General features: G+C 74.2%; 1 protein-coding gene across 11 annotated transcripts in view; it reads right to left on the bottom strand.

Moving 5' to 3' along the window:
* Positions 1–23,996, bottom strand: part of PLEC (plectin) — an 84,281-nt gene extending 60,285 nt beyond the window's left edge. For 3 of the 11 annotated variants that reach the window (XM_068933657.1, XM_068933662.1, XM_068933663.1), the window contains exons 1-2: positions 21,098–21,218; positions 12,525–12,720 (exon numbers count right to left, since the gene is read on the bottom strand). In XM_068933657.1, the coding sequence (XP_068789758.1) occupies positions 12,525–12,714 (190 nt within the window). In that variant the 5' untranslated portion in view covers positions 12,715–12,720; positions 21,098–21,218. Of the gene's footprint in view, positions 1–1,606; positions 1,723–7,329; positions 7,475–12,524; positions 12,721–17,005; positions 17,072–20,238; positions 20,316–21,097; positions 21,219–23,917 lie in introns of those variants that run through there. The other 8 variants (XM_068933666.1, XM_068933668.1, XM_068933670.1 and 5 more) reach the window with 6 other exon arrangements.
* Positions 23,997–24,746: the final 750 nt, after the last annotated feature.

The following is a 24,746-nucleotide window of genomic DNA, read 5'->3' as shown; positions in this document are numbered from 1 at the left end:
GCCATCCTAGAGCACCAAGGCACGAAGCTCTGCCCCCAGACCACACTGCCTCCCCCAGACCCGCAGCCCTGCGCCAACCTCCCCGTCTCCAGCCCCTCCGCCGCGTGCTGGCTCAGCTCCCCGGGACGCAGCTCTGCCCCGGGCTCCCGCAGGCTCTTTGCTGGGGCTCTGGCCCACGCAGCCTAGGACAGAGCACGTCCCCAGCCGTCCTCCTCCTACGAGCTCGCCCGCCGCGGTCAAAGGCCTCGGCATTGCCCAGCCTAGCCAGGCTTTGCAAAGCAAGCCCTCGCCTCCACCCAGCCCTGGTGGCACGAGACCCTCCAGACCCAGGGGACCGGTGCCAGAGCTCACATCTCTCTGCTACCGGCTTCCCCGGCTGCAGGGCACGCGTGCAAGGAGAGCCTCCAGCATCGCCGCTCAGAGGGCCCTGGGGAAGCGCCGCTCCCTGCCCGCAGCCCCGGCCACGTGCCGCACGCACCCCCCACCGCGCTCCCCCCAGCCCACGGGCCTGTGGCCTGCCCCACGTCCTGCCCATGGGAGATGCTGGCACTGCCCCGCGAGCCCCCCGCTCTGGGGCAGAGCGCTTCGGACCGGGCACCTGGGCAGCGGGCGCCGCAGGGGGGGCCGCCGCCAACAGCTCCTGGCCTGGGGCCGCCGCTCCCCCCCACCTCCGCGCCGGTGCCTGGGACCGCTACGGCTGGCATTAGCAGGGGACGAAGGGCTTCCCATGCTGAGCCGGGAACAAAGGAGAGGCTGTTTGCGGAGGGCACTGCGGACGGAGCCAAGGAAGGCCTGGAAGCCACAGCGAGCCGGGGCCGGATTATTAATGAGGACGGAGCCGGCAGGGGTCCTCCGGCCATACCGTTCTCACGATAAATCAGCCCGGCGGCAGCCCGAGCCCTGCGCGAAGCGGGCAGAGCCCGGCCTCCCTCCAGCTCATGCACGGCACCGCCGAGGGTGCTGGCCCCCCCCGAGCGAGCCCCCCGCTCGCGGGCTGTGCTGTGCCCAGGCACGGGCTGGAGCGTGCCTGCAGTGCGCAGCTGACCTCCCCGTGCCCATAAGTCCGGCCTGGCCCCGACCTCCACGCCGCAGCTCACTAGGGCGACTGCCTGCGCGGTGGCTGCCTGCCCGCCGCAGCCGCCTCCGGAGAGGAGAGGCGCACGCGATCCGGGTCACGGCCAGCATCCCAGTGACGAGCATCCGTGCAGCATCCGCGGGCAGGCATCGCTCACGCCCCAGTGCACAGGCTTTGCGGCACAGCCCCGCTCCCCGCCGCCGCCGCCCCCCGGCTCCCCACGCCTCCTCCCCACCCCGGCCTGCGCCCTGTGAGCCCAAGGGCGCTCGGCTCCGCAGGGAGCACCCGGGCACAGCCCAGGCCAACGCCAGCGCGGGATGCAGCCGGGAGCCCCGCAGGGATGCAGCACCAGCACCAGCCCCTGCATCCGCACGCTCGGGCACCCGGCGAGCTGGGGGCTCCCCCCAGGCGAGCGACCCGGCCGCAGCCCCCCGCAGCCAGGCCCGAAGCTGAGCGGCCAGCGCGGGGGCCGGCACCCGGAGCCCCCCAGCAAGGTGACCCGGGGGACACCGGGCCGGGCCGGGCCGGTACCTTTGAGCGAGACGATCTCGTGGTGGATGGAGCGGGACGTGTCCATGGCCCGGCCGGCTCGGCCCGGCGCGGCCCCCCCGCACTTATGGGGCAGCCGCAGCCAATCAGGGCCGGGCCGCCCCGTCCATCGATCTGGGAACGGATCCGCGACTGCGGCAGCGCCGCACGCGCCGCCCCCGGCCCGGCCGCACCGGCGCCGGCACCGCCCCCGGCCCGGCCCCTCGGTCCGCACCTGCCCCGGACCGGCCCCCCGGCCGCCCTGCACGGCCCCCCCCGGTCCGGCACGGCCCCCAGGGGTGCACGGCCCCCCGGAGCCCCTGCACGGCCCCCTTAACCCCCCCCGGTCCGACACAGCCCCCAGGGGTGCACGGCCCCCCAGAACCCCTGCACGGCCCCCTTAACCCCCCCCGGTCCGACACAGCCCCCAGGGGTGCACGGCCCCCCGGAGCCCCTGCACGGCCCCCTTAACCCCCCCCCGGTCCGACACAGCCCCCAGGAGTGCACGGCCCCTCGGAGCCCCTGCACGGCCCCCTTAACCCCCCCCGGTCCGACACAGCCCCCAGGGGTGCACGGCCCCCCGGAACCCCTGCACGGCCCCCTTAACACCCCCCCCGGTCCGACACAGCCCCCAGGGGTGTACGGCCCCCCGGAACCCCTGCACGGCCCCCTTAACCCCCCCCCGGTCCGACACAGCCCCCAGGGGTGCAAGGCCCCCCGGAACCCCTGCACGGCCCCCTTAACCCCCCCCGGTCCGGCACGGCCCCCAGGGGTGCACGGCCCCCCAGAACCCCTGCACGGCCCCCTTAACCCCCCCCCGGTCCGACACAGCCCCCAGGGGTGCAAGCCCCCCGGAACCCCTGCACGGCCCCCTTAACCCCCCCCGGTCCGGCACGGCCCCCAGGGGTGCACGGCCCCCCGGAACCCCTGCACGGCCCCCTTAACCCCCCCCCCCGGTCCGGCACGGCCCCCAGGGGTGCACGGCCCCCCGGAACACCTGCACGGCCCCCTTAACCCCCCCCCCCGGTCCGACACAGCCCCCAGGGGTGCACAGCCCCCCGGAACACCTGCACGGCCCCCTTAACCCCCCCCCCCGGTCCGACACAGCCCCCAGGGGTGCATGGCCCCCCAGAACCCCTGCACGGCCCCCTTACCCCCCCCCGGCCCGACACAGCCCCCAGGGGTGCACAGCCCCCCGGAACCCCTGCACGGCCCCCTTAACCCCCCCCCCGGTCCGACACAGCCCCCAGGGGTGCAAGGCCCCCCGGCCGCCCTGTACGGCCCCCTTAACTCCCTCCCCCGGTCCAACATAGCCCCCCCCGGGTGCACAGCCCTCCCATCCCCCCCCACCACAGCACAGCTACATCTATAGGTGCAGCCCCTCCATCAACACAGCCCCCTCATCCCCCCCACAGTCCAGCACAGCCCCCCCGGAGGGCACAGCCCCACCTGTCAACACGGCCCCTCCATGCACCCGCTCCAGCACAGCCACATCCAGAGACAGAGCCCCCTCCATCCCCCCCCGCTTCGATACAGCCCCCCACGTGCACGGCCCCCTCCATCCCCGCACGGTCCATCACGGCCCCTCCACGTGCATGGCCCCCTCCATCCCCACACAGTCCAGCACAGCCCCCCATGTGCACAGCTCCCTCCATCCCCACATAGTCTGTCACGGCCCCCCATGTGCACAGCCCCTCCATCCCGAGCCCATCCAACCCGGTCCCGCCACGCACAGCCCCCCGCGTCCTCCTCCCGCTGCCCTGACTCAGCACAGCCCCCTCCACCCCTCACCCAGCAGCTCTCATCTTTGCCTGCCCGCCTGTGTTGCCGGGGGCCCATCACCATGGTGTCATGCCCAAAGAGCGGGTCTGCCCCACGCTGGCAGCAGCGAGGGACCAAGGGACGGAGGTGGGGGGAGAGCGAGAGCCCCTCTGCCCCATGGAGGGGGGACGCTTGTCCTTGGGGAGAGCCGGCCCCAGGCTCTCATCCGGCCTGGGCAGGGGTCCGGGCCCCACACACGGGGGTCACCCCCACCCTCCCCCCAGCCCAGCCCAAACCCTGCCACCGTCCGGGCCTGGACCGCGATCCCGCTTGGGCACAGGGGCTGCGGCAGAGCCTGCCCCAAACCTCCCTCCCGCTTGCTCCGAGACTTGGGGGGCAGCGGCCAGCGCTGTCCGCAAAGCCAGGACGCGGCGCCGGGCACCACCGCCCGGAGCAGGAGCCCGCGGCGCCCTGCCCAACCGCGGCCCCGCTCCCCTCGCCGCAGGGCCCCCCCGAGCCCCAGCGCCCACCGAGGCTGCAGGCTGCGATCCCGGCGCCGGGGGCACGGCCCAGCACGCCGCCGCCTGGCACGGGTCCCCGGCCGCCCCGCTCCGCGCGCTGGCACGCCAGCACCCGGCCCCTTTCGGGAAGTGCCGCCGCCGCACTGCAGCCCATCCGCCGGCCCCTCGCAGCCTCCCAGCGCGGCCGCCCCGGCGCGGAGCCTCTGCCCGGCCTTTCCCCCTCGGCCAGCGCCGCGAGGCCCGCGGCCACCCTGCCCCACCGGCCGGGGTCCCCCCGGGGCAGAGACCCCGGCCGCGGGGCGGGCGGCACCCCGGGCTGGCGCAGGGCCTCGCGCCGGCGGCGGGCGCCAGACGGAGCCAGCTCCAGCGCGCTCCATGCGGAGCCCGGCTGGAAAGCCCCGTTCGGCGGCTGTCTTTGGAGAGCTGGCCGGCGGCCAGGTTTCGGTTCCTTTACCACGTGCTTTACCGCCGCTGCACAGCGATACGCGTCTAATCAGCAAGCCATGAGGCACCGAGGCGAGCGCCGCACCAAGCTCGCGGCATCAGCCCTTTGCAACCCTGACTCCAGAAAACACGACCGGGCTCATCCGGGGATGCGCTTTCCATAAGTCCAAGCTGCCCCCATCTGTCCCCTCTCCCCTTCCGCTGTCGCTCTGTCCTGGAGCTTTGCCGTGGCTCTGCCTGGGGCTGATGTCAGCTCAGCGGGACCGAGACACGCTGCTGCCCTTTTCCTATGTTGTCCTGACGATTTATGGCAGATGGACATCCGGAGAGCGCAGCTCTCCACAGGACGATGTTTCTAGGGCTTTTGGGTGCAAGTCATCCAGGCCTGCTGATTTTAAAATGTTTATCCCATGCAGAGGCTGTTTAAAATGCTCTTTTGTTAGCAGTGGACTGGAATGCACTTCATCACCCTCCTGCTACACGAGTACCTCATCCTGCTTCTCTCCAAACACAGAGCAGACATTTATGCAGCATGACTGCTTTCCCGCAGCAACAACAAATTCACCATCTCAGCTAATAATAGGTCCTGTTTTGCTGGGATTCATCCCGTTACTGATACACTTAAGCTTTTTATCCTTACACAGCCGCCTTTAGCTTCCCCCGTTGATTTTGCATGCTTTGCAATGGGGATGTGCGAGTCCAGGCAGGGGCCCGCAAGCGCAGAAATACGAGAGCTGCTCTTTGCAGGCAGGTCTGCTCGCAGATCTCCACGCACAGCCACGGTGCTTGGCCCACGCGGGGCCCCGTGCGGACGGGTGCGACGGGGCTGCGGACGGCGAAGGGCAGGTGCAGGATGCTGGTGCAGAGCCCGCAGCGATGCTGCGCAGGGCAGGGCCGCGGCACCGGCCGGCTCGGAGCATGGGACGGCAGAGCGGGAGCCCCGCGAGGCGGCCGCCGAGGTCGGCCTCGGAGCCTGCCCAGGCTCAGGAGACCAGCACCAGCTCGGGTAGAGCCGACAGGCACACGCTGCTGTCTGGCGGGCTCCCCGCCAAGTCGTCTCCTCTTCCCTTGCGGCGTCACAGCCTTTTGCAGAGCCCCGAGGCTTCGTTCGCGCGTCCTTGGCTTGCTTACTCGCCTTTGGGAAAGTCCGTCCGCACCCGCGAGACCTCAGGCCCTAACTCACCTGCACGCAGTGCAACAACCCCGCTGCGCAGACCCAGTCTGCACCGGCGCCAGGGACAGGCGGCCGCGGCGGTGCAGGCGAGAGACACCCCGGCACACTCCCCGCTGCAGGCAGGCGTCATGGAGCAGCTCATCCTGCTCCCCCTTTGCTCCTCTGCAGACTCCCTGCCCGACCGCGCAGAGCCTGTTGCATTCGAGATCTTGCACCCAGAACTAACCAGAGGCAGCGCTGGTGGCTGCGCGGCGCCGGGCGCAGCTTTGGCTTTGCAGGCGAGCCCTTCCCAGGGTCTGATGGCAGCACGAAGCGCGCGACGGTCCCTCGGCCGCGGGACGGCCCTCTCCTGCCCGTGGCGCTTCCCCACGTCTCCCCAGGACGGAGAGCAGGGCCAGCACCGGGGAGCCGCCAAGGCGGGCAGGCTGCAGAGGTGCGCAGCAGCAGCGCACACGCAAGCACGCAGGTGCACGCACAGGCCGCGTGCAGCACCGCTGAGGGCCAGCGCGGGCAAGGCAGACTCTGCCACGCTGCCCCCGCTGCCCCACGGCAGCAGCTCACCTGCCCTCGTCCTCCGCAGCGCCGCTGCTCGCGGCTTGCTACAAGAGGCGCACGACCCCGCTAAGAGCTGGGGGCTGCCTCAGGGGCCCCCAAACCTCCCCCCCGCCCCGCGTGGGGCCAGCATGCACGTGCAGTGGAGCCCGGCCGTGGCAGCCAGGTGCCAGAGCGGGTACCTGTCCCAGCCCGTGCGCGCAGAGCGGCAGAGCCGGCACGCGACCGCACGTGGACCGTTCGCGTGCACGAGGACGTAAGCCAGGGACTTACCCTCCTGCAAGGAAGGGGGGGGGCACGGCAGGGCAGGGCGAACGGCCGCTGCTCCCGCACCCACGCAGCACGGGGGAAGGCGCCCGGCAAGGATGCTTGCTGCCCCGGAGAGCGCGGTGGGACAGCTGGCGTCGCCCGCAGCCCGTGTGTGCCAGCACCCGGGGGCAGCTCCCCCCACCCCGGCCGCGGCGTCCTGCTGCTCCTGGCTCCCCTTGTAAGGGCATGGCAGCCGGCGGCGCTCGGCCCCACGCAGCGCCAGCCCCATGCCCGGCCGGCCACGTGTCCGTCCCGCTGCTCCGAGAAACCCGAGGAAACCGGAGGAGCCACATAGCTCCCGAGGTGCCAGCGCCGCTGCCAAGCACCAAAGCGCCCCGTCCCCAGCCGCCCCGCGCGTGGGACCCTCGCCCAGGCCCCCTGCCCTGCTGGGCGCTCCTCCACGTCCGGGTGCTGGCACGGGCTCCTGCCCTTCCTCCTACGTGTGCCCAGAAGTGGCACCCCGAATTGCACGTGCCCCCTTACCCCCCCCACCTCCTGGCCCCATGGGGCTCGTCCCAGCCCTGTGGGGACCCGGCCCCATGCCCCCAACACAGGGCTGCCCTCCGGCTGCAGCCCCCCGTGCTCCCTGGGTCGCACCTGCTCTGGGGTCTCCCGTGCCCCCGGCTCCCTGGGCACTGTAACCCCGGAGGAGGAGGAGGAGGTGGAGGAGGCGGCAGCCTGGGGCAGCCCCCAGGCAGCGGCACCCGGAGGGGCGGCGGCAGCCGGAGGGGCCCCAGCTCCCCGCCGGCAGGACCCCGGGAGCCCCCCGGCTCTGGCAGCGCCGCGCGCTGCAGCGAGCGCCATCGGAGCGAGCCCGGCTCCGGCCGCCGGCTGCGCCTGTCCTGCCCTATTATGGGAATGAACGCGGAGCTCGGCGCTGCCCGGCCCCGGCCCGGGGTCCCGCGCCCGGGGGGTCCCGCGCCGCGACCCCCGGAGGCGGGCAGGGGCCGGAGCGGCGCTGGTACCTTTGTATCTCTCCCGCACGTCCTCGTAGGCTTGGATGAAGTCCTGCTCCTCGGGGTTGGGGGGCAAGCTCCCCAGGGCGTAGGTGGCCATGGCTCAGGGCGGCGCGGCGGGGCCGGGGGCTGCCAGCGGGGGCCAGCGCCGCCTGCAACAGCCCCGGCGCCGCCCGGCCCGGCCCGGCCCGGCCCAGCCCGACGGGACATTCCAGCCGCCCGGCCCTACCCCTTAAAGGAGCCGCCGGAGCCGGCACCGGGCTCCGCGCTCCGCGCACCGCGCTCCGCCACCCGCGGCCGGACGCCCCTGCCCGGGCGCCGCAGCGCGGACCCAGCCCGCCGGGGCTGCGGGGACCCCCGCACCCGCCGCCCCCCGCCCGCCCCGCCGCGCCGCGCCGCTGCCCGCCCCCCGCCCCCGCCGCCCCCGCGGCAGGAGGGGGTCGCCCCGGCCCGGCCGCACGACACGCGTGCAAACGCGTTTGCACGCACACGCCGCGTGGGGCAGCCGCACGGCCGCGGCCATGCGATACCGGCCCGGAGCGGGACGCGGCGGCGTCAGCCCTAAATATAGCGGCTCAAAACCCCCAGGAAACCCAAGCCGCGGAGCGGGAGCCGCTGGAGCCCGGCGCCGCACCGAAATAGCGCGGGGTGCCGGCCCCACGCCCGTGTGCCCACGCGCAACGCGCCCCGGGCAAACAGCCCGCCCGCCCCCAGCCCGGCCTGCCCACGCGCACCCGCGCCCCACGCGTGCCCCACTCCACTCCTCTGCAGTGCGGGCAGCCACACGCGCACTCCTGCCCCACGCGCACCCCAGTGCTCTGCAGTGCGGGCACGGGCACGCGCACTCCCGCCCCACACGCACCCCGCTCCTCTGCAGCGTGGGCACAGGCACGCACGCTCCTGCCCCACACGCGCCCCGCTCCTCTGCAGCGCGGGCACGCACGCTCTCACCCCATGCACACTGCTGCCCCACACATGCTCGCATGCGCCTCATGCCCCATGCACACACACTGCCGCCCCACACACACTGCTGCCCCACATGTGCTCACCTCATGCCCCACACACACGTGCTGCCACCCCACACACACTGCCACCCCACATGTGCTCGCATGCGTCTCGTGCCCCCCATGCACACACTGCCACCCCCCGCGCACTGCAGCCCTGCATGTGCTCACCTCGTGCCCCAAGGGCTGCCACCCCCCTGCACTCGCACACCACCCGTGCCCCCCACCCCCACCCCCCAGCACGCTGCCCCGGGGCAGCTCCCCAACAGCACAGCACCCCACCCCATGACTCAGCTGCCGGTGTCACCCGGCCGGACTCAGCCAGGTGCCCGCAGGGCGCCTGCACCCGCCCCGGGCGCCCCCCGGGGCTGCAGCCCCCTGCAGCCTGGGCATTGTCAGCCAGCTCCGCTCCCGACCCCAAGCTGTGACCCAGCGCCCGAGACCCCAGCAGGGCTGCGATGGTGAGGCTGGGACCCCTGGGGACTCCCCAAGTTGGGGCACCAGCACCAGCAGGGACCCTGGGGAACCCCCTGAGGAGCCGTCAGGGTGACCCAGGGGCTCCGGCCTGGCTTCACCCAGCACCCCCAGACCCACGGCCCCGGCCCCAGCAGGATATCCCCCAAGCCCTGCGGGTACCGAGCCAGGGAGCGCTGACGCTTGGCACGGCGCCCGCGGGAAAGGGCAGGGAGAAACTCCCGCAGGGAAACGAATGGGAAAAGGGGAGCCCCACGGAGACGGCATGTGGGGACGGGGGAGCCCCACAGAGACGGCATGTGGGGACGGGGGAGCCTGCTGCCCGCCGAGGAGCGGAGCCGGGCAGTGCGGCTGGGGGGGCCACGGGGCCGGCCCCAGGCAGGGCAGGGCATAGCTGAGCCCCAGCGCGGGGCCAGGCCACCCTGCACCTGGGACGGCTGCTAAATCGAGGACAAGGACAGGCAGTGGAAACAATCCCATAGCTGGGAGGCCACAGCCCCATGACCGCCTCGCGCGGCCTGAGCCAGCAGCCCCGCACGGCCCCCCCCCCCAGCACGGGGCAGGCAGGGGGTGCACGACCCCCCCCAACGCAGGGTGCACAGCCCCCTCCCAAGCACAGGGCAGGTAGGGGTGAACGGCCCCCCAGGCGTGGGGTGCATGCTCCCCCCAGCATGGAGCAGGTAGGGGTGCACAGCCCCCCCAATGCAAGGGGCACAGCTCCCCCCACCATGGGGCAGGTAGGAGTGCATGACCCCCTAGGCATGGGGTGCACGGCCCCCCCACAGCGTGGGGCAGGTAGGGGTGAACAGCCCCCTGGGTGTGGGGTGCATGGCCTCCATCCCCAGCATGGGGCAGGTAGGGGTGCATGACCCCCTAGGCATAGGGTGCACAGCCCCCCCCCCCCCAGCGTGGGACAGGTAGGGGTGCACAGCCCTCCCCCAGCATGGGGCAGGTAGGGGTGCACGGCCCCCTAGGCATAGGGTGCACAGCCCCCCCCCCCAGCGTGGGGCAGGTAGGGGTGCACAGCCCTCCCCCAGCATGGGGCAGGTAGGGGTGCACGGCCCCCTAGGCATGGGGTGCACAGCCCCCCAGCGCAGGGAAGGCAGGTGTGCATGACCCCCTAGGTGTGGGGTGCATGGCCCCCTCCCAGCATGGGGCAGGCAGAGGGTGCGTGGCCCCCCCCAGTGCAGGATGCACAATCCCCAGTGCAGGGCAGGCAGGGGCTGCATGATCCCCCCAATGCAGGGTGCACGGCCCCTCCAGCATGGGGGGGGCAGGGGGGCACATGGCCCCTCTGGCATGGCCCCCCCTGCCAAGGGCACAGGGCAGAAGGGGGGCACTCCTCCACGGGCATGGGGCAGGGGGCACAAAAAGCCCCCTCGCCATGGACATGGGGGTGCTGGACATTCCCCCGGGGGGGGCAGGAGCCCCCCTGGGCCCAGCACACACGGGGGGGGCACAAAGGGTCGACACACCTCGCCCCCGACCCCAGGGGCCCTGTGACGGCAACCGTGGCGGCTGCAGAGCCCCGGGGACGACCCGGCCGCGGCGCCGCTGCAAGGGTGCCCCAGGGACGCGTCCTGCCTCCGACGGCGCCCGCTGTCACTGCAGAGCCCCAGCCGGAGCACGGGCCGGCGTCCCGCAGGAGACGCCACCCCGGGGTGGGCACAGCCCCCCGGACGAGGCTCCTCCGGCGGCCTCGAAGCCCCCGGCCCCGCAGCCCGGCGATGCCCAGCGGCGCGTCCCACCCAGCGCCCGGCGGAGCCCTGCCAACGTCCCGGCGGGGCCCAGCACGCCGGAGCGACACCGGGGCCGCTCACGGAGACGCCGTGGACGCCCTGCTCCCAACGGGCATCGGCAATCCTGGCACCGCACGGACCTCCGCGCCCGGCACCGCCGTCCCGACCCCCTCGGAGCGGTGCAGACCTCCCCGCTCGGCACTGCCGTCCCGACCCCCTCGGCACCACCGTCCCGACCCCCTTGGCACTGCCGTCCCGACCCCATCGGAGCGGTGCAGACCTCCGCGTCCGGCACCGCCATCCCGACCCCCTCGGCGCGGTGCAGACCTCCGCGCCCAGCACCACCGTCCCGACCCCCTCGGCACCGCCATCCCGACCCCCTCGGCGCGGTGCAGACCTCCCCGCTCGGCACTGCCATCCCGACCCCCTTGGCACCGCCGTCCCAACCCCATCGGAGCGGTGCAGACCTCCGCGCCCAGCACCACCGTCCCGACCCCCTCGGCACCGCCATCCCGACCCCCTCGGCACGGTGCAGACCTCCGCGCCCGGCACCGCCGTCCCGACCCCCTCGGCGCGGTGCAGACCTCCGCGCCCGGCACCGCCGTCCCGACCCCCTCGGAGCGGTGCAGACCTCCACGCCCGGCACCGCCGTCCCGACCCCCTCGGCACTGCCATCCCGACCCCCTCGGCGCGGTGCAGACCTCCGCGCCCGGCACCGCCGTCCCGACCCCCTCGGCACTGCCATCCCGACCCCCTCGGAGCGGTGCAGACCTCCACGCCCGGCACCGCCGTCCCGACCCCCTCGGCACTGCCATCCCGACCCCCTCGGAGCGGTGCAGACCTCCACGCCCGGCACCGCCGTCCCGACCCCCTCGGCACTGCCATCCCGACCCCCTCGGCGCGGTGCAGACCTCCGCGCCCGGCACCGCCGTCCCGACCCCCTCGGAGCGGTGCAGACCTCCACGCCCGGCACCGCCGTCCCGACCCCCTCGGCACTGCCATCCCGACCCCCTCGGCGCGGTGCAGACCTCCGCGCCCGGCACCGCCGTCCCGACCCCCTCGGAGCGGTGCAGACCTCCACGCCCGGCACCGCCGTCCCGACCCCCTCGGCACTGCCATCCCGACCCCCTCGGCGCGGTGCAGACCTCCGCGCCCGGCACCGCCGTCCCGACCCCCTCGGCACCGCCATCCCGACCCCCTCAGCACGGTGCAGACCTCCGCGCCCGGCACCGCCATGCTGACCCTCTTGGCACCGCCGTCCCGACCCCCTTGGCGCGGTGCAGACCTCCGCGCCCGGCACCGCCATGCTGACCCTCTTGGCACCACCATCCCGACCCCCTCGGCACGGTGCAGACCTCCGCGCCCGGCACCGCCGTCCCGACCCCCTCGGCACCGCCATCCCGACCCCCTCGGCACGGTGCAGACCTCCCCGCTCAGCACTGCCATCCCGACCCCCTCGGCAGGGCCCAGCTCTGAGCCGCAGCATCGCCCCTTGTGCCCGCAGCCCGGCTCGGCGCTCCCGCCCCCGGCAGCACCCCGGACACACTGGCACGGCCCCGCGGAGCATCACCCCCAACGCCCCAGCACGGCACCAGCATCGCCCCCACGACCGCCCTGCTCGGTGCAGCTGAGCGGGACAGGGTCCACAGCCTGCAGCGGCCTCGCCACCCTCGTCCCCTCCGACAGCGCTGGCCCGCCGGCAGCTCCCGGCAGGGTCCCGCGCCCCGTCCGCCCCGCAGCGGCACGCGCGCACCCCCCGCCGGCCCGGCCAGCACCCTCGTCCGAGGCACAACGGGCACTTAGCTGTGCAAACGGGCCGCCCCGCGGGCCGGGCCGCGTCTGCCATGGCCCAGACACCCCTCGCCGCAACGCCACGGAGAGGGGCCCATCCGGGTGGCGAGAGCCCCCCAGCACGGCCACGCAGCGGCCCCGCGCTTCGCGCCGCCGCCGGCCCGCACCGCGCCGCCCCGTTCCCCGGCAGCCCTACCTGCGATCCTGATGACGGCCCGCTCGGCGGGGTCCAGCACGGTGCCGTTGCCGGCGGCCGCCTTGGTGCGCTTGCTGCGCTGGTGCTTGGCCAGGTTCCAGGGCAGCGTGTCCCCGGGGCTGGGCGAGCTGCTGCTGCCGCTGGAGCTCTCCTCCGCCATCCCCGCCGCCTCCCGGCACCCCGCCGACATCAGCTCCTGCAGGAGAGGCGGCGTCAGGGCCCGGGGCGCGCTCGGCTCTGCGCGGGGCGGCCCCCACGCAGCCCCCGCTGCCCAGCGCCGCGTCCCCTCCCCGGCGGCACCTCCAGACCCCCACAGCCCGCTCGCCGGGGCAGGGCCTCCTGCCGGCTCCTGCCTGGCCGGCGCACCGTGCAAAGCGCCCGCGTGCACCGCACTGAGAAAACACGGCCGGCGCCGAGGGCGCAGACCGAGCTGCGCGGAGCCCCGCTGCTGCACCCTGCTGCCTCCGTGCAGAGGCCGCCGCAGGGGCCGCGGTGGCCGGCTGGGCCTGCCACCTCCGAGGGCGGCCACGGAGCGGGACGGCTGGCCCAGGGGGAGCCGCGCGCTGGGGGCAAACTGCCGGCATGACCCCCAGACCGCTGCACCCAACGCCGCTCCGTGCTCAGAGCGGCGCCTGGCGCGGGGCAGGAGGGCGCCCCAGGGAAGACCTCGGCAAAGGGGAAAAACCTGGCGCAACGGAGGCGGCTCACGGCCAGGGCAGAGCTCGGACCCTGCAGGTCCGGCACGCGGGGAGGACGCGGCCGATGCCGCGGATGCAGCGAGCCACGGCCGGACGTGAGTCCCGGCGGGGCCGCGAGCCGTGCGGGAGGGCCTGGGGCCGCAGGAGGAGCTGGGGCCCCGGCGGCCCCCCGGGAACAGCCCGGAGCGGCGTGCCCCACGGCGCCGGGGGACGGTCCCCGGAGAGCGTGCCGGAGGTTGCCAAGCGAAGCCGCCAACGCCAGCGGCTGCCGGCGGCGAGGATGCTTCTGCAATTCCACCCCCTGGCGCAGCGCCGCGAGAAGCCGTCTTCGATTACGCGATCACGTGCTATTTTTTTCCACGGGACGCCGCATGGCTCGGGGCCCGGAAGCGCTCGGCAGGTGAGCCCCAGAGAGGGACGGGGATCCCGAGGGAGCCAGCCGCCCGGGTCGGCCGGCACCGCGCCACGCCGGCTCAGCGCGGGAAAGGGGCGCCGGGCGCTTCGGGGTCTGCTCCGGACCCGGCACCTCTTCCCTGGCGCCCCTCGACGCCGCGCTGCCGGGGCTCCGGAGAGCAGGGGGACGCAGCCAGCCTGGCACGAGCGGAGCCGCCACCGAGCTCAGCCCCGAACCCCGGGGAGCTCCCTGCTGCTGCAGCACCCTCTCCAGAAGCTCAAAACTCAGCAAATTCACCCTGCCGACCGCAAGCGCCTGCTCCGAAGTGCAGTGGCCCTGCAGCCCCCCCCGCAGCCCTGCAGGCCCCCCTGGCAGCGCAGTGACCCTGCAGCCCCCCTGGCAGCCCCCCCAGCAGCGCAGTGACCCTGCAGCCCCCGCCGCAGCCCCCCCAGCAGCGCAGTGACCCTGCAGCCCCCCCCGCAGCCCTGCAGCCCCCCTGGCAGCCCTGCAGCCCCCCCACAGCACAGTGACCCTGCAGCCCCCCTGCAGCCCTGCAGCCCCCCGGCAGCGCAGTGACCCTGCAGCCCCCCACAGCCCCCAGCAGCGCAGTGACCCTGCAGCCCCCCCGGGCAGCCCCCCTCCCGCAGCCCTGCAGCCCCCCTGGCAGCACAGTGACCCTGCAGCCCCCCCACAGCACAGTGACCCTGCAGCCCCCCGCAGCCCCCAGCAGCGAAGTGACCCTGCAGCCCCCCCGCAGCCCTGCAGCCCCCAGCAGCGCAGTGACCCTGCAGCCCCCCAGCAGCCCCCCCGCAGCCCTGCAGCCCCCAGCAGCGCAGTGACCCTGCAGCCCCCTGCAGCCCTGCAGCCCCCCAGCAGCGCAGTGACCCTGCAGCCCCCCAGCAGCCCCCCCGCAGCACAGTGACCCTGCAGCCCCCCCAGGGGCGCAGCTCCGGCACTGGTTTAACCCAGGCAGGAGGAATTCTCCCCGACCTCAGAAACGGTCGAGGCGTTTAGCCGAAACCTTTCCAGAGGGTCCCCCCAGGGGCGGGCTCCAGGCCTGCAGCCCCGGGCCCACGTGCTGCCCGCCGGCAGGGGCGGAAACCTCAGCGCGTGGGACAGGAGAACAGCGCCGGACCCGACGGGCCGGCAGCCCCACACCGCCCCCGGGACCCCGGCCCACCCCACGGCCGCACGCCCCCTTCCCCCCACGCGCTGCCTCCGCAAGGGATTTGCAGCATCAGGACACGCACGGGGCCTGAAACGTGCGGACCAGCCCCCCGCCGCCCCCCGCAGCCCCCACAGCGCTACCCACGGCCCCACACCCCCGCCCGGCGCTGCACGGGCCCACAGCACACCCGCAGCACGCGCCTCTCCGCCAGGCGCTGCGCCCCACACACCCCCGTCCTGCACCCCACGGCTCCTGCAGCACGAACCCCCACCCTGCACCCCACACACCCCCACCCTGCACCCCACGGCTCCTGCAGCACGAACCCCCACCCTGCGCCCCACACACCCCCGTCCTGCACCCCACGGCTCCTGCAGCACGAACCCCCACCCTGCGCCCCACACACCCCCGTCCTGCACCCCACGGCTCCTGCAGCACGAACCCCCACCCTGCGCCCCACACACCCCCGTCCTGCACCCCACGGCTCCTGCAGCACGAACCCCCACCCTGCGCCCCACACACCCCCGTCCTGCACCCCATGGCTCCTGCAGCACGAACCCCCACCCTGCACCCCACACACCCCCACCCTGCACCCCACGGCTCCTGCAGCACGAACCCCCACCCTGCACCCCACACACCCCCGTCCTGCACCCCACAGCTCCTGCAGCATGAACTCCCATCCTATACCCCACAGATCCCCACCCTGCACCCCATGGACTCTGCTGCACACACCTCCACCCTGCACCCCACAGACCCCACGGCTCCTGCAGCACAAACCCCCATCCTGCACCCCACAGACCCTCGCCCTGCACCCCATGGACTCTGCAGCACACAGCCCTATGGCTCCTACAGCACAGCCCCCATCGTGCACCCCACAGACCCCACAGCTCCTGCAGCAGGAACCCCCACCCTCCACCCCACAGCTCCTGAAGCACAGACCCTCATCCTGCACCCCACAGACCCTACCCTGTAATAGACTCTCATCATGCACCCCATCACCCTATGGCTCCTGCAGCACAGACCCCTGCCCTGTCCCCCACACACCCTGCCCCCCACACACTCTGTGCCCTGCATCCTGTAGACCCCATGGCTCCTGCAGCACAGCCCCCTCCACCCTGCACCCTACAGACCCCAGGGACCCTGCAGCACAGCCCCCTCCACCCTGCACCCTGCAGACCTGGCACCTCACAGACCCCCTCCCTGCACCCTGCAGAACCTGCATCCCACAGATCCCCACCATGTACCCCACAGACCCTGCACCCTACAGACCCCATGGCTCCTGTAGCACAGACCCCTCTCCCTGCACCCTGCAGATCCTGCACCCTACAGACTCCCTCCCTGCACCCTGCAGACCCTGCACCCCACAGACCCTGCACCTCACAGACCCTCTCCCTGCACCCTGCAGACCCTGTACCCCACAGACCCCCTCTCTGCACCCTGCAGACCCTGCACCCCCGGGACCCTGCACCTCACAGACCCCCTCCTTGCACCCTGCAGAACTTGCACCCCATAGACCCCCTCTCTGCACCCCGCAGACCCTGCACCCTACAGACCCCATGGCTCCTGCAGCACAGAGCCCTCTCCCTGCACCCTACAGACCCTGCACCCCACAGACCGCCTCCCTGCACCTCACAGACCCCCTTCCTGCACCCGCAGACCCTGCACCCCGCAGACCCCTCCCTGCACCCCGCAGACCCCTCCCTGCACCCCGCAGACCCTGCACCCCGCAGACCCCTCCCTGCACCCGCAGACCCTGCACCCCGCAGACCCCTCCCTGCACCCCGCAGCCCCCCTCCCTGCACCCGCAGACCCGGATGCTCCCGCAGCAGCACTGCAGCCCCCGCCTGGCCCCCGCCGCCCCCCCGCCCGCAGCCGGGGACGGGGCCGCGCAGCCCCCACGCTGCGGCTGCGGGCCGGACCGGGTCGGGCCAGACCGGACCGGACAGGACAGGACCGGACCGGACAGCCCGCCCCGGGCACGCAACCGGCCCCGCCGCGCCCGCCCCTTCCCACGCTGCGGCTCGGGCGCACCTCCGCCGCCGCCCACGCGGGACCGCGGCCGCCCGTGCGCGCGCCGTCGCCGTGGCCACGGGCTGCGGGGGGGCCGAGGCCGGCGGGGGCGGGAGCGGGCGGCCCCCCCACCAGCCCCCGCCCCCGGGGCCCCGGCGCGGCCAGGGCGCAGGGCCCGGCGGGGAGCGCGGCGGTGCCGGTGCGCGGTACTCACCGGGCGCCGCGGGGGGGGCCGGGGCGCGCCGCGCCGCCCGCCCGCCGGCGGAGCATGTCCGGGGGCTGCGGCGCGGCGCGGGCACCGGCAGCGGCACCGGCGGCGGCGGCCTCGGCTCGGTGCGGCGGCGGCGGCGGCGCGGGCGGGGCGGGCGCGGCCGTGCGCGGCGGGCGGGGCGGCGGCGCGCCCGCGCCTATCGCTGCCGCACACCGGGGCCGGCGCCGAGAGCCGCCGCCGCCGCCACCGGGGCCGCGCACGCTGCAGCCCCCGGCACCGGCACCGGCACCGCCGTGCTGGGGCAGAACCACGAGCCGTGCAGCCGGCGCAGCCCGGGCTCGGCGGTGAGCGTGGCCGGTGCCCCCGGTGTGCACCCCGGGCCGGGCCCTGCACACGGACCCCGTGCACCCCGCACGGCGGGGGTTAAGCGTGACCGGTGCCCCCGGTGTGCACCCCGGGCCGGACCCTGCACACGGACCCTGTGCACCCCGCACGGCGGGGGTTAACCGTGACCGGTGCCCCCGGTGTGCACCCCGGGCCGGACCCTGCACACGGACCCCGTGCACCGCGCACGGCGGGGGTTAAGCGTGACCGGTGCCCCCGGTGTGCACCCCGGGCCGGGCCCTGCACACGGAGCCCGTGCACCCCGCACGGCGGGGGTTAACCGTGACCGGTGCACCCGGTGTGCACCCCGGGCCGGACCCTGCACACGGACCCCGTGCACCCCGCACGGCGGGGGTTAACCGTGACCGGTGCCCCCGGTGTGCACCCCGGGCCGGGCCCTGCACACGGAGCCCGTGCACCCCGCACGGCGGGGGTTAACCGTGACCGGTGCCCCCGGTGTGCACCCCGGGCCGGGCCCTGCACACGGACCCCGTGCACCCCGCACGGTGGGGGTTAACCGTAACCGGTGCCCCCGGTGTGCACCCCGGGCCGGACCCTGCACACAAACCCCGTGCACCCCGCACGGCGGGGGTTAAGCGTGGCCGGTGCACCCGGTGTGCACCCCGGGCCGGACCCTGCACACGGACCCCGTGCACCGCGCACGGCGGGGGTTAACCGTGACCGGTGCCCCCGGTGTGCACCCCGGGCCGGGCCCTGCACACGGACCCCGTGCACCCCGCACGGCGGGGGTTAAGCGTGGCCGGTGCCCCCGGTGTGCACCCTGGGCCGGGCCCTGCACACGGACCCCGTGCACCCCGCACGGCGGGGGTTAACCGTAACCGGTGCCCCCGGTGCGCACCCCGGGCCGGGCCCTGCACACGGACCCCGTGCACCCCGCACGGCGGGGGTTAAGCGTGACCGGTGCCCCCGGTGTGCACCCCGGGCCGGACCCTGCACACAAACCCCGTGCACCCCGCACGGCGGGGGTTAAGCGTGGCCGGTGCCCCCGGTGTGCACCCCGGGCCGGGCCCTGCACACGGACCCCGTGCACCCCGCACGGTGGGGGTTAACCGTAACCGGTGCCCCCGGTGTGCACCCCGGGCCGGACCCTGCACACGGACCCCGTGCACCCCGCACGGCGGGGGTTAAGCGTGACCGGTGCCCCCGGTGTGCACCCCGGGCCGGGCCCTGCACACGGACCCCGTGCACCCCGCACGGCGGGGGTTAAGCGTGGCCGGTGCCCCCGGTGTGCACCCCGGGCCGGGCCCTGCACACGGACCCCGTGCACCCCGCACGGCGGGGGTTAACCGTAACCGGTGCCCCCGGTGCGCACCCCGGGCCGGGCCCTGCACACGGACCCCGTGCACCCCGCACGGCGGGGGTTAACCGTGACCGGTGCCCCCGGTGTGCACCCCGGGCCGGACCCTGCACACAAACCCCGTGCACCCCGCACGGCGGGGGTTAAGCGTGGCCGGTGCCCCCGGTGTGCACCCCGGGCCGGACCCTGCACACGGACCCCGTGCACCCCGCACGGCGGGGGTTAAGCGTGGCCGGTGCCCCCGGTGTGCACCCCGGGCCGGGCCCTGCACACGGACCCCGTGCACCCCGCACGGTGGGGGTTAACCGTAACCGGTGCCCCCGGTGTGCACCCCAGGCCGGGCCCTGCACACGGACCCCGTGCACCCCGCACGGCGGGGGTTAAGCGTGACCGGTGCCCCCGGTGTGCACCCCGGGCCGGACCCTGCACACGGACCCCGTGCACCCCGCACGGCGGGGGTTAACCGTGACCGGTGCCCCCGGTGTGCACCCCGGGCCGGACCCTGCACACGGAGCCCGTGCACCCCGCACGGTGGGGGTTAACCGTGACCGGTGCCCCCGGTGTGCACCCCGGGCCGGGCCCTGCACACGGACCCCGTGCACCCCGCACGGCGGGGGTTAACCGTGACCGGTGCCCCCGGTGTGCACCCCGGGCCGGACCCTGCACACGGACCCCGTGCACCCTGCACGGCGGGGGTTAAGCGTGGCCGGTGCCCCCGGTGTGCACCCCGGGCCGGACCCTGCACACGGACCCCGTGCACCCCGCACGGTGGGGGTTAACCGTGACCGGTGCACCCCGGGCCGGACCCTGCACACGGACCCCGTGCACCCCGCACGGCAGGGGTTAACCGTGACCGGTGCCCCCGGTGTGCACCCCGGGCCGGGCCCTGCACACGGAGCCCGTGCACCCCGCACGGCGGGGGTTAAGCGTGACCGGTGCCCCCGGTGTGCACCCCGGGCCGGACCCTGCACACGGACCCCGTGCACCGCGCACGGCGGGGGTTAAGCGTGACCGGTGCCCCCGGTGTGCACCCCGGGCCGGACCCTGCACACGGACCCCGTGCACCCCGCACGGCGTGGGTTAACCGTGACCGGTGCACCCGGTGTGCACCCCGGGCCGGGCCCTGCACACGGACCCCGTGCACCCCGCACGGCGGGGGTTAACCGTGACCGGTGCACCCAGTGCAGCAGTGGTTAACCATGACCAGTGCACCTAGCGCACCCAGCATGGCTGGGGTCAACCCCTCCAGCACGCATCCCCCTGGGGGGGGGGGAGCCAGCATGCCAGGATTAACCCCCTTGGAGTGCCCCCCCCCCCAGGTGTCAGGGTTGACCCGCTCTGCAGACCCCCGACATGCCAGCCTCCCCCCCCCCCGCACAGTCCCCCCCGGGGGTTGCCCTGCTCCGCCCAGGAAAGCTCCTCCCGCACCCCCAGCCTCCGGCAGGGTGCTGTGACTGCTCCCCTTGGACAAAGGGGGGCTGCCATGACACCCCCCCCACTTGTCCCTTATCTTTCCCCAAGGCTTGTCGCTTACTTGGGGGCATCCGTCAGTGCAGCCGCAGAGCCCCCAGGTTATCGTCCCGACAGCAGACACCTGCAGCCCTCCCGTCCCCCCCCCACCCTCGAGCCCACAGACCCGCAGGGCCCCGAGCCCTGCTGAGCCCGTGTCCCTGCAGAGCGGAGGCTGCACCCTGGGGTGCCCGAGCCATGCCAGTGCCCTAGGCACTACCTGCTGCAACCTGCCGGCCCGTGCCCCATGGCCCTAGGGAGCCCCAAGCCCCCGTCAGGGCCACCAGCTGCCCGTGGCGGGCTCGGGCTTGGGCTCGGGCCCAGGCCCGTGACAGCGCCGGCCGCGGGGCGCTCCGGGGCCCCCTTCCGCCCCAGGTGCCCGGGGAGGCGGCGCTGGGGGGACGGGCCGCGGGCGCCGGAGCATGCGCGGCGCACCAGCCGCCGTCCTCACCCGCCTGCTCGGCTCCCCCAGCTCCGCACCTGCAAAGCAGCTGGAGCGTGTCCAGGGCCGAGCTACCAGCACGACTCAGGGCCGGAAACCTGCCCGTTTTAGTCCAGCGCGAGCTCGGCCGCGGCCAAAGCCCTCCCGCCACCCCCCCGGCGAGGGAGGCTTTTCCGGTCTCCCTGGCAGGCAGGATGCTGGGAGCGATGGGGCCGGCACCGCCACCCCGGGACGGGCAGCACCGCGGCGAGCGCGCCGGCCCTCTGGGCGCTCCACGCCGCCACCCGGGGCAGCGATCCCCCAGGGCACGGGCGATAACACGGCCCTGCACGTCGGCCCTCCGGCCGCCGACGTGTTGGGGGCACCCGCTGCACCCCGGAGAGCCGCCGGCCCAGGCGGCCGCCCCCCACGCAGCCCCTCTCTGCTGGCAGCTGCCCGTTACCCCGTGCGTGGCGTTCCCCTCCAGCCAGGCACCGCGCGCCCTGCTCCCGGTGCCCGCCGTCCCCAGCGCGGCACAGGCATCATGAGCCCTTCACATGACCCACTTCCTCGCAAACGCCTGGCGCAGCCTCTGTTTGCTCCCGGGCTTGTTGGCGGTGCCGCCGCGCTGGAGCTGCTCAGCTGAGCGTTGCCGGCAGGGCCGGGGTCACCCTGTGCAGGGGGGGCTGCAGGGCAGCCTGCGTGCACACAGGGGGACCTGAGGCACCGGAGCCGCCCAGGGTACCGGCTCCGTCCCATGCACCGGCCCCCAGTGGGTGCCGCAGCACGGACGTGCCACGGGGTGCAGGACGGAGCAGGTACACACACCTCTGTTTCTGCCCAAATGCACACATACAAACACACACACCGTGTTAACGTACACACGCATGCAAACACACACACAAATACACCTGAACGCACAGGGGTGTGGACGCACATGCATGCACATCTGCTCAAACTGCACACGCCGGCTGCACACCCTGCTGAACGCCTGCCCGCAGGCAGACAGGCGTGCACAGACACCACACCCCTGCATGCACGTGCACGTATGAATACACACGCATGTACGCAAAGGCGTACCCTGCCAATGCACACACACACACAGTCACATATGCTCTTTTGCATGTGCATGCACGCTTGCCACCAGGTGCAGCCACACACACGCCTGCACACTGCTACTGCTCAGCAGCACGCCTGGCATCCCCCACCTGCAGCCCTTGCACCGCCAGCGCGGCGTACCTCACTTTTGCCCCCAGCAGAGCTATCGCACCAGGCTGTGCCGACCCTCTGCTGCTGAGCTGCCACGCTTCCAGCTGCCTCCCCTCGCCGGTACGCCCAGGGGCCTGGATGCACGGGAGCCTCCCAGGCCAGTCTTGCACGCAGAAACGCTTTCTGGAGGCACCCGAGCTCCCTGGGGAGCTCTCTGGGAAAGGCAAGTGGGGACGCAGCAGCCAAAAGGCGCAGGGGAGGGGTGACATACACAGGGACAGCCCCAGCCTGGGCCATGCAGCCCCCAGCCCCATGCAGGAAAGCCAGGGCAGCGCAGCTTGCTGCACCCTGCATGCCCCTCAGCTCGGAGCCCGAGGGACGGGGGACACCGGCCCTGCCCCGGCCGCAGCTTTGCTGCGAGCACGCGGAGCAGGACAGGCTGGGCAGCGAGGGCCCTGGGGCAGCCAGCACGTCCGGGGCAGCAAATACCCCAAGGCAGCAAGCACCGCAGGAAAATGAGCACCCCAGGACAGCGGCACCCCCAGGGGCTGCGAGGACCCCCACGGCAGCGAGTACCGCAGGGGCAGCGCGTGCCCTGGGGAGCAAGTAACCCAGGGCACACGATGCCCCGGGACACTGAGTACTGCAGAGCAGTGAGCACCCAGGCTAGCAGGTACCACGGGGTGGTGGGTACCCCAGGGCTAACAAGTACCATGGGGCAGGGAGTACCCCAGAGGTGACGAATACCCCAAGGGGTGACGAGTACCGCAGGGTGTTGAGTACCCCAGGGGTGACAAGCACCATGGGGCAGGGAGTACCCCAGAGGTGACGGGTACCGTGGGGTGGTGGGTACCCCAGGGGTAACAAGTACCATGGGGTGGTGAGTGCTCAAGGGTTGATGAGTACCATGGGGTGGTGAGTACCCCAGGGGTGACAAGTACCCCAAGGGTAATGAGTACCATGGGGTGGTGATTGCCCAAGGGTTGACGAGTACCGCGGGGGGCCCGGGAGTCCCCCGCAGAGCAAACGGGGCGCCCTGCCCGGCCCCGGCCCCAGGCACGCTGCTTCCAGCTGCCCCATGGCACGTCACCCACCCCTCCTTGCTGCAGCTGGGTGCCTGTACCTGGGTGCCTGCCTGCTGCCGGGTGTCTGCCTGCACCCAGGAGTCTGCCTGCACCCAAGGGCCTGCCCACTGCCAAGTGTCTGCCTGCACCCAGGTGTCTGCCTGCACCCAAGGGCCTGCCCACTGCCAGGTGTCTGCCTGCACCCAGGAATCTGCCTGCACCCAAGGGCCTGCCCACTGCCAGGTGTCTGCCTGCACCCAGGAATCTGCCTGCACCCAGGAGTCTGCCTGCATGCGGGTGTCTGCCTTCTGCCAGATGCCTGCCTGCAGCCTGTCTGCACCCAGGCGCCTACCTGCACCCGGGTGTCTGCCTGCAGCCTGCCTGCAGCTGGGTGCCTGCCCACAGCTGGGTGCCTGCCCACAGCTGGGTGCCTGCCTGCACCCGGGTGTCTGCATGCAGCCTGCCTGCACCCGGGTGCCTGCCCTCTGCCCGCAGCTGGGTGCCTGCCCAGGGCCCTCCCCTGCCCCACGGCGCTGCCAGCGGGGCGCGTGGGGAGCGGTACCGGGGTGCCAGCCCCCTCCGCCAGGCAGGGCCGTGCTGGGTGCTTGGCACGCCGCCCTGGCTGTGCTCACCCCAGGGCCCCAGCGCTGGAGGAGTGAGCGACTTCCCTCATTAAGAGCCGGCACAATGGGCCCCTTTCACCGCCGCGCTCGGCCCCACCGGCCCCTCGGCCCCAGGGCAAAGGTCCGGCACGCTTGGCACGGGCAGCGCCGAGCTCCCCTGGCGCACGCGGCCCGGGCAGGGCACCCACTGGGGGCAGGGCGCAGCGGGGCCGGGCGCCCCCGGCCCCCCGAGGAAGAGGGGGCGCTGCCGGCCGCGACGGGTCTGCACCCACCGACCCCGCTGCACGGGGCGCGGGGAGCAGCCGGGCACTGCCGGGGCTCCCGCGCCGCCCTTCTGCCGCGGCCGGCGGCGCCTCGGGTGCACTCTGCCCCGGGGAAGGCTCTTACCTCCGGGACCGCCTGCGGCGTCGCGCTGCCCAGCTGCTTCTCTGCGGGAGCAAACAGAGAGTCAGTGCCCCGGCGCGGACACGTGAGCGCCGGCCCTCCCCGGCATCCGGCACCCGCCGCCCCGGGCGCAGCATCGCCTGGCACGCCGCTGCCGGCGGGGCTCTCCCCCCTGGCCGGACTCCACCGGGGAGGGCCAGCGTTCGGGGCCGGCGGGGTTTGCTGGCGCGACCGCGATGAGCCGGCGCGCGCACCCCTCGGCGTCGCTCCGGAGGCGAGCACCCGCGCCGCTGTTTGCTCGCGTCCGAGCAGGGGGGCTGCGGTGGGGTGCGTGCCCCCGAGCCTGCCCACCCCTCTGCACGGGTTTGCAGGCTGCTGAGCCCTGCGGTGGCGTTAGTGGGCGCCCCGAGGGGAGGCGCGGGGCTGGGGTGCCCCGGGTGGTGCCAGCGCCTGCAGCTGCGCAGGACCGACGCACGGCCCCACGTGCCCCCGCGCGCGGCCGGTGCTGCGGCGAGCGCGCAGGCTGCAGGGGTGGCAGCGCCCCGCCGGCCGCCGGTGCCCTCGGGGTGCGCGTGCCCGGCGCCGCTGCGCTTGCCCCGGGGGCCGGGCCCTGCAGCCGCGCTGGCCCCGTGGGGAAGGGTCTGCGTGCGATATCCAGAGCAAGGGGCTTCCGGCGGCGGGGGGCCGGCGGAGTGGGCACGGGCGCTGCGGCCGGGGGAGAGGCCGCGCCGGCTGCGCCGATTGCACGGCCCGAAGCCCTGCCGCCGGCCGCGCTCCTCTCCTCGCCCCCCGGGAGGAGCCGGCAGGAAACATCCCACGGCCCGAGCCGGGA

Source organism: Struthio camelus, chromosome 2 (genome assembly GCF_040807025.1).
Source record: "Struthio camelus isolate bStrCam1 chromosome 2, bStrCam1.hap1, whole genome shotgun sequence".
Taxonomy (NCBI): Eukaryota; Metazoa; Chordata; class Aves; order Struthioniformes; family Struthionidae; genus Struthio; species Struthio camelus.
This window is presented reverse-complemented; position numbering and strand designations above follow the sequence as displayed.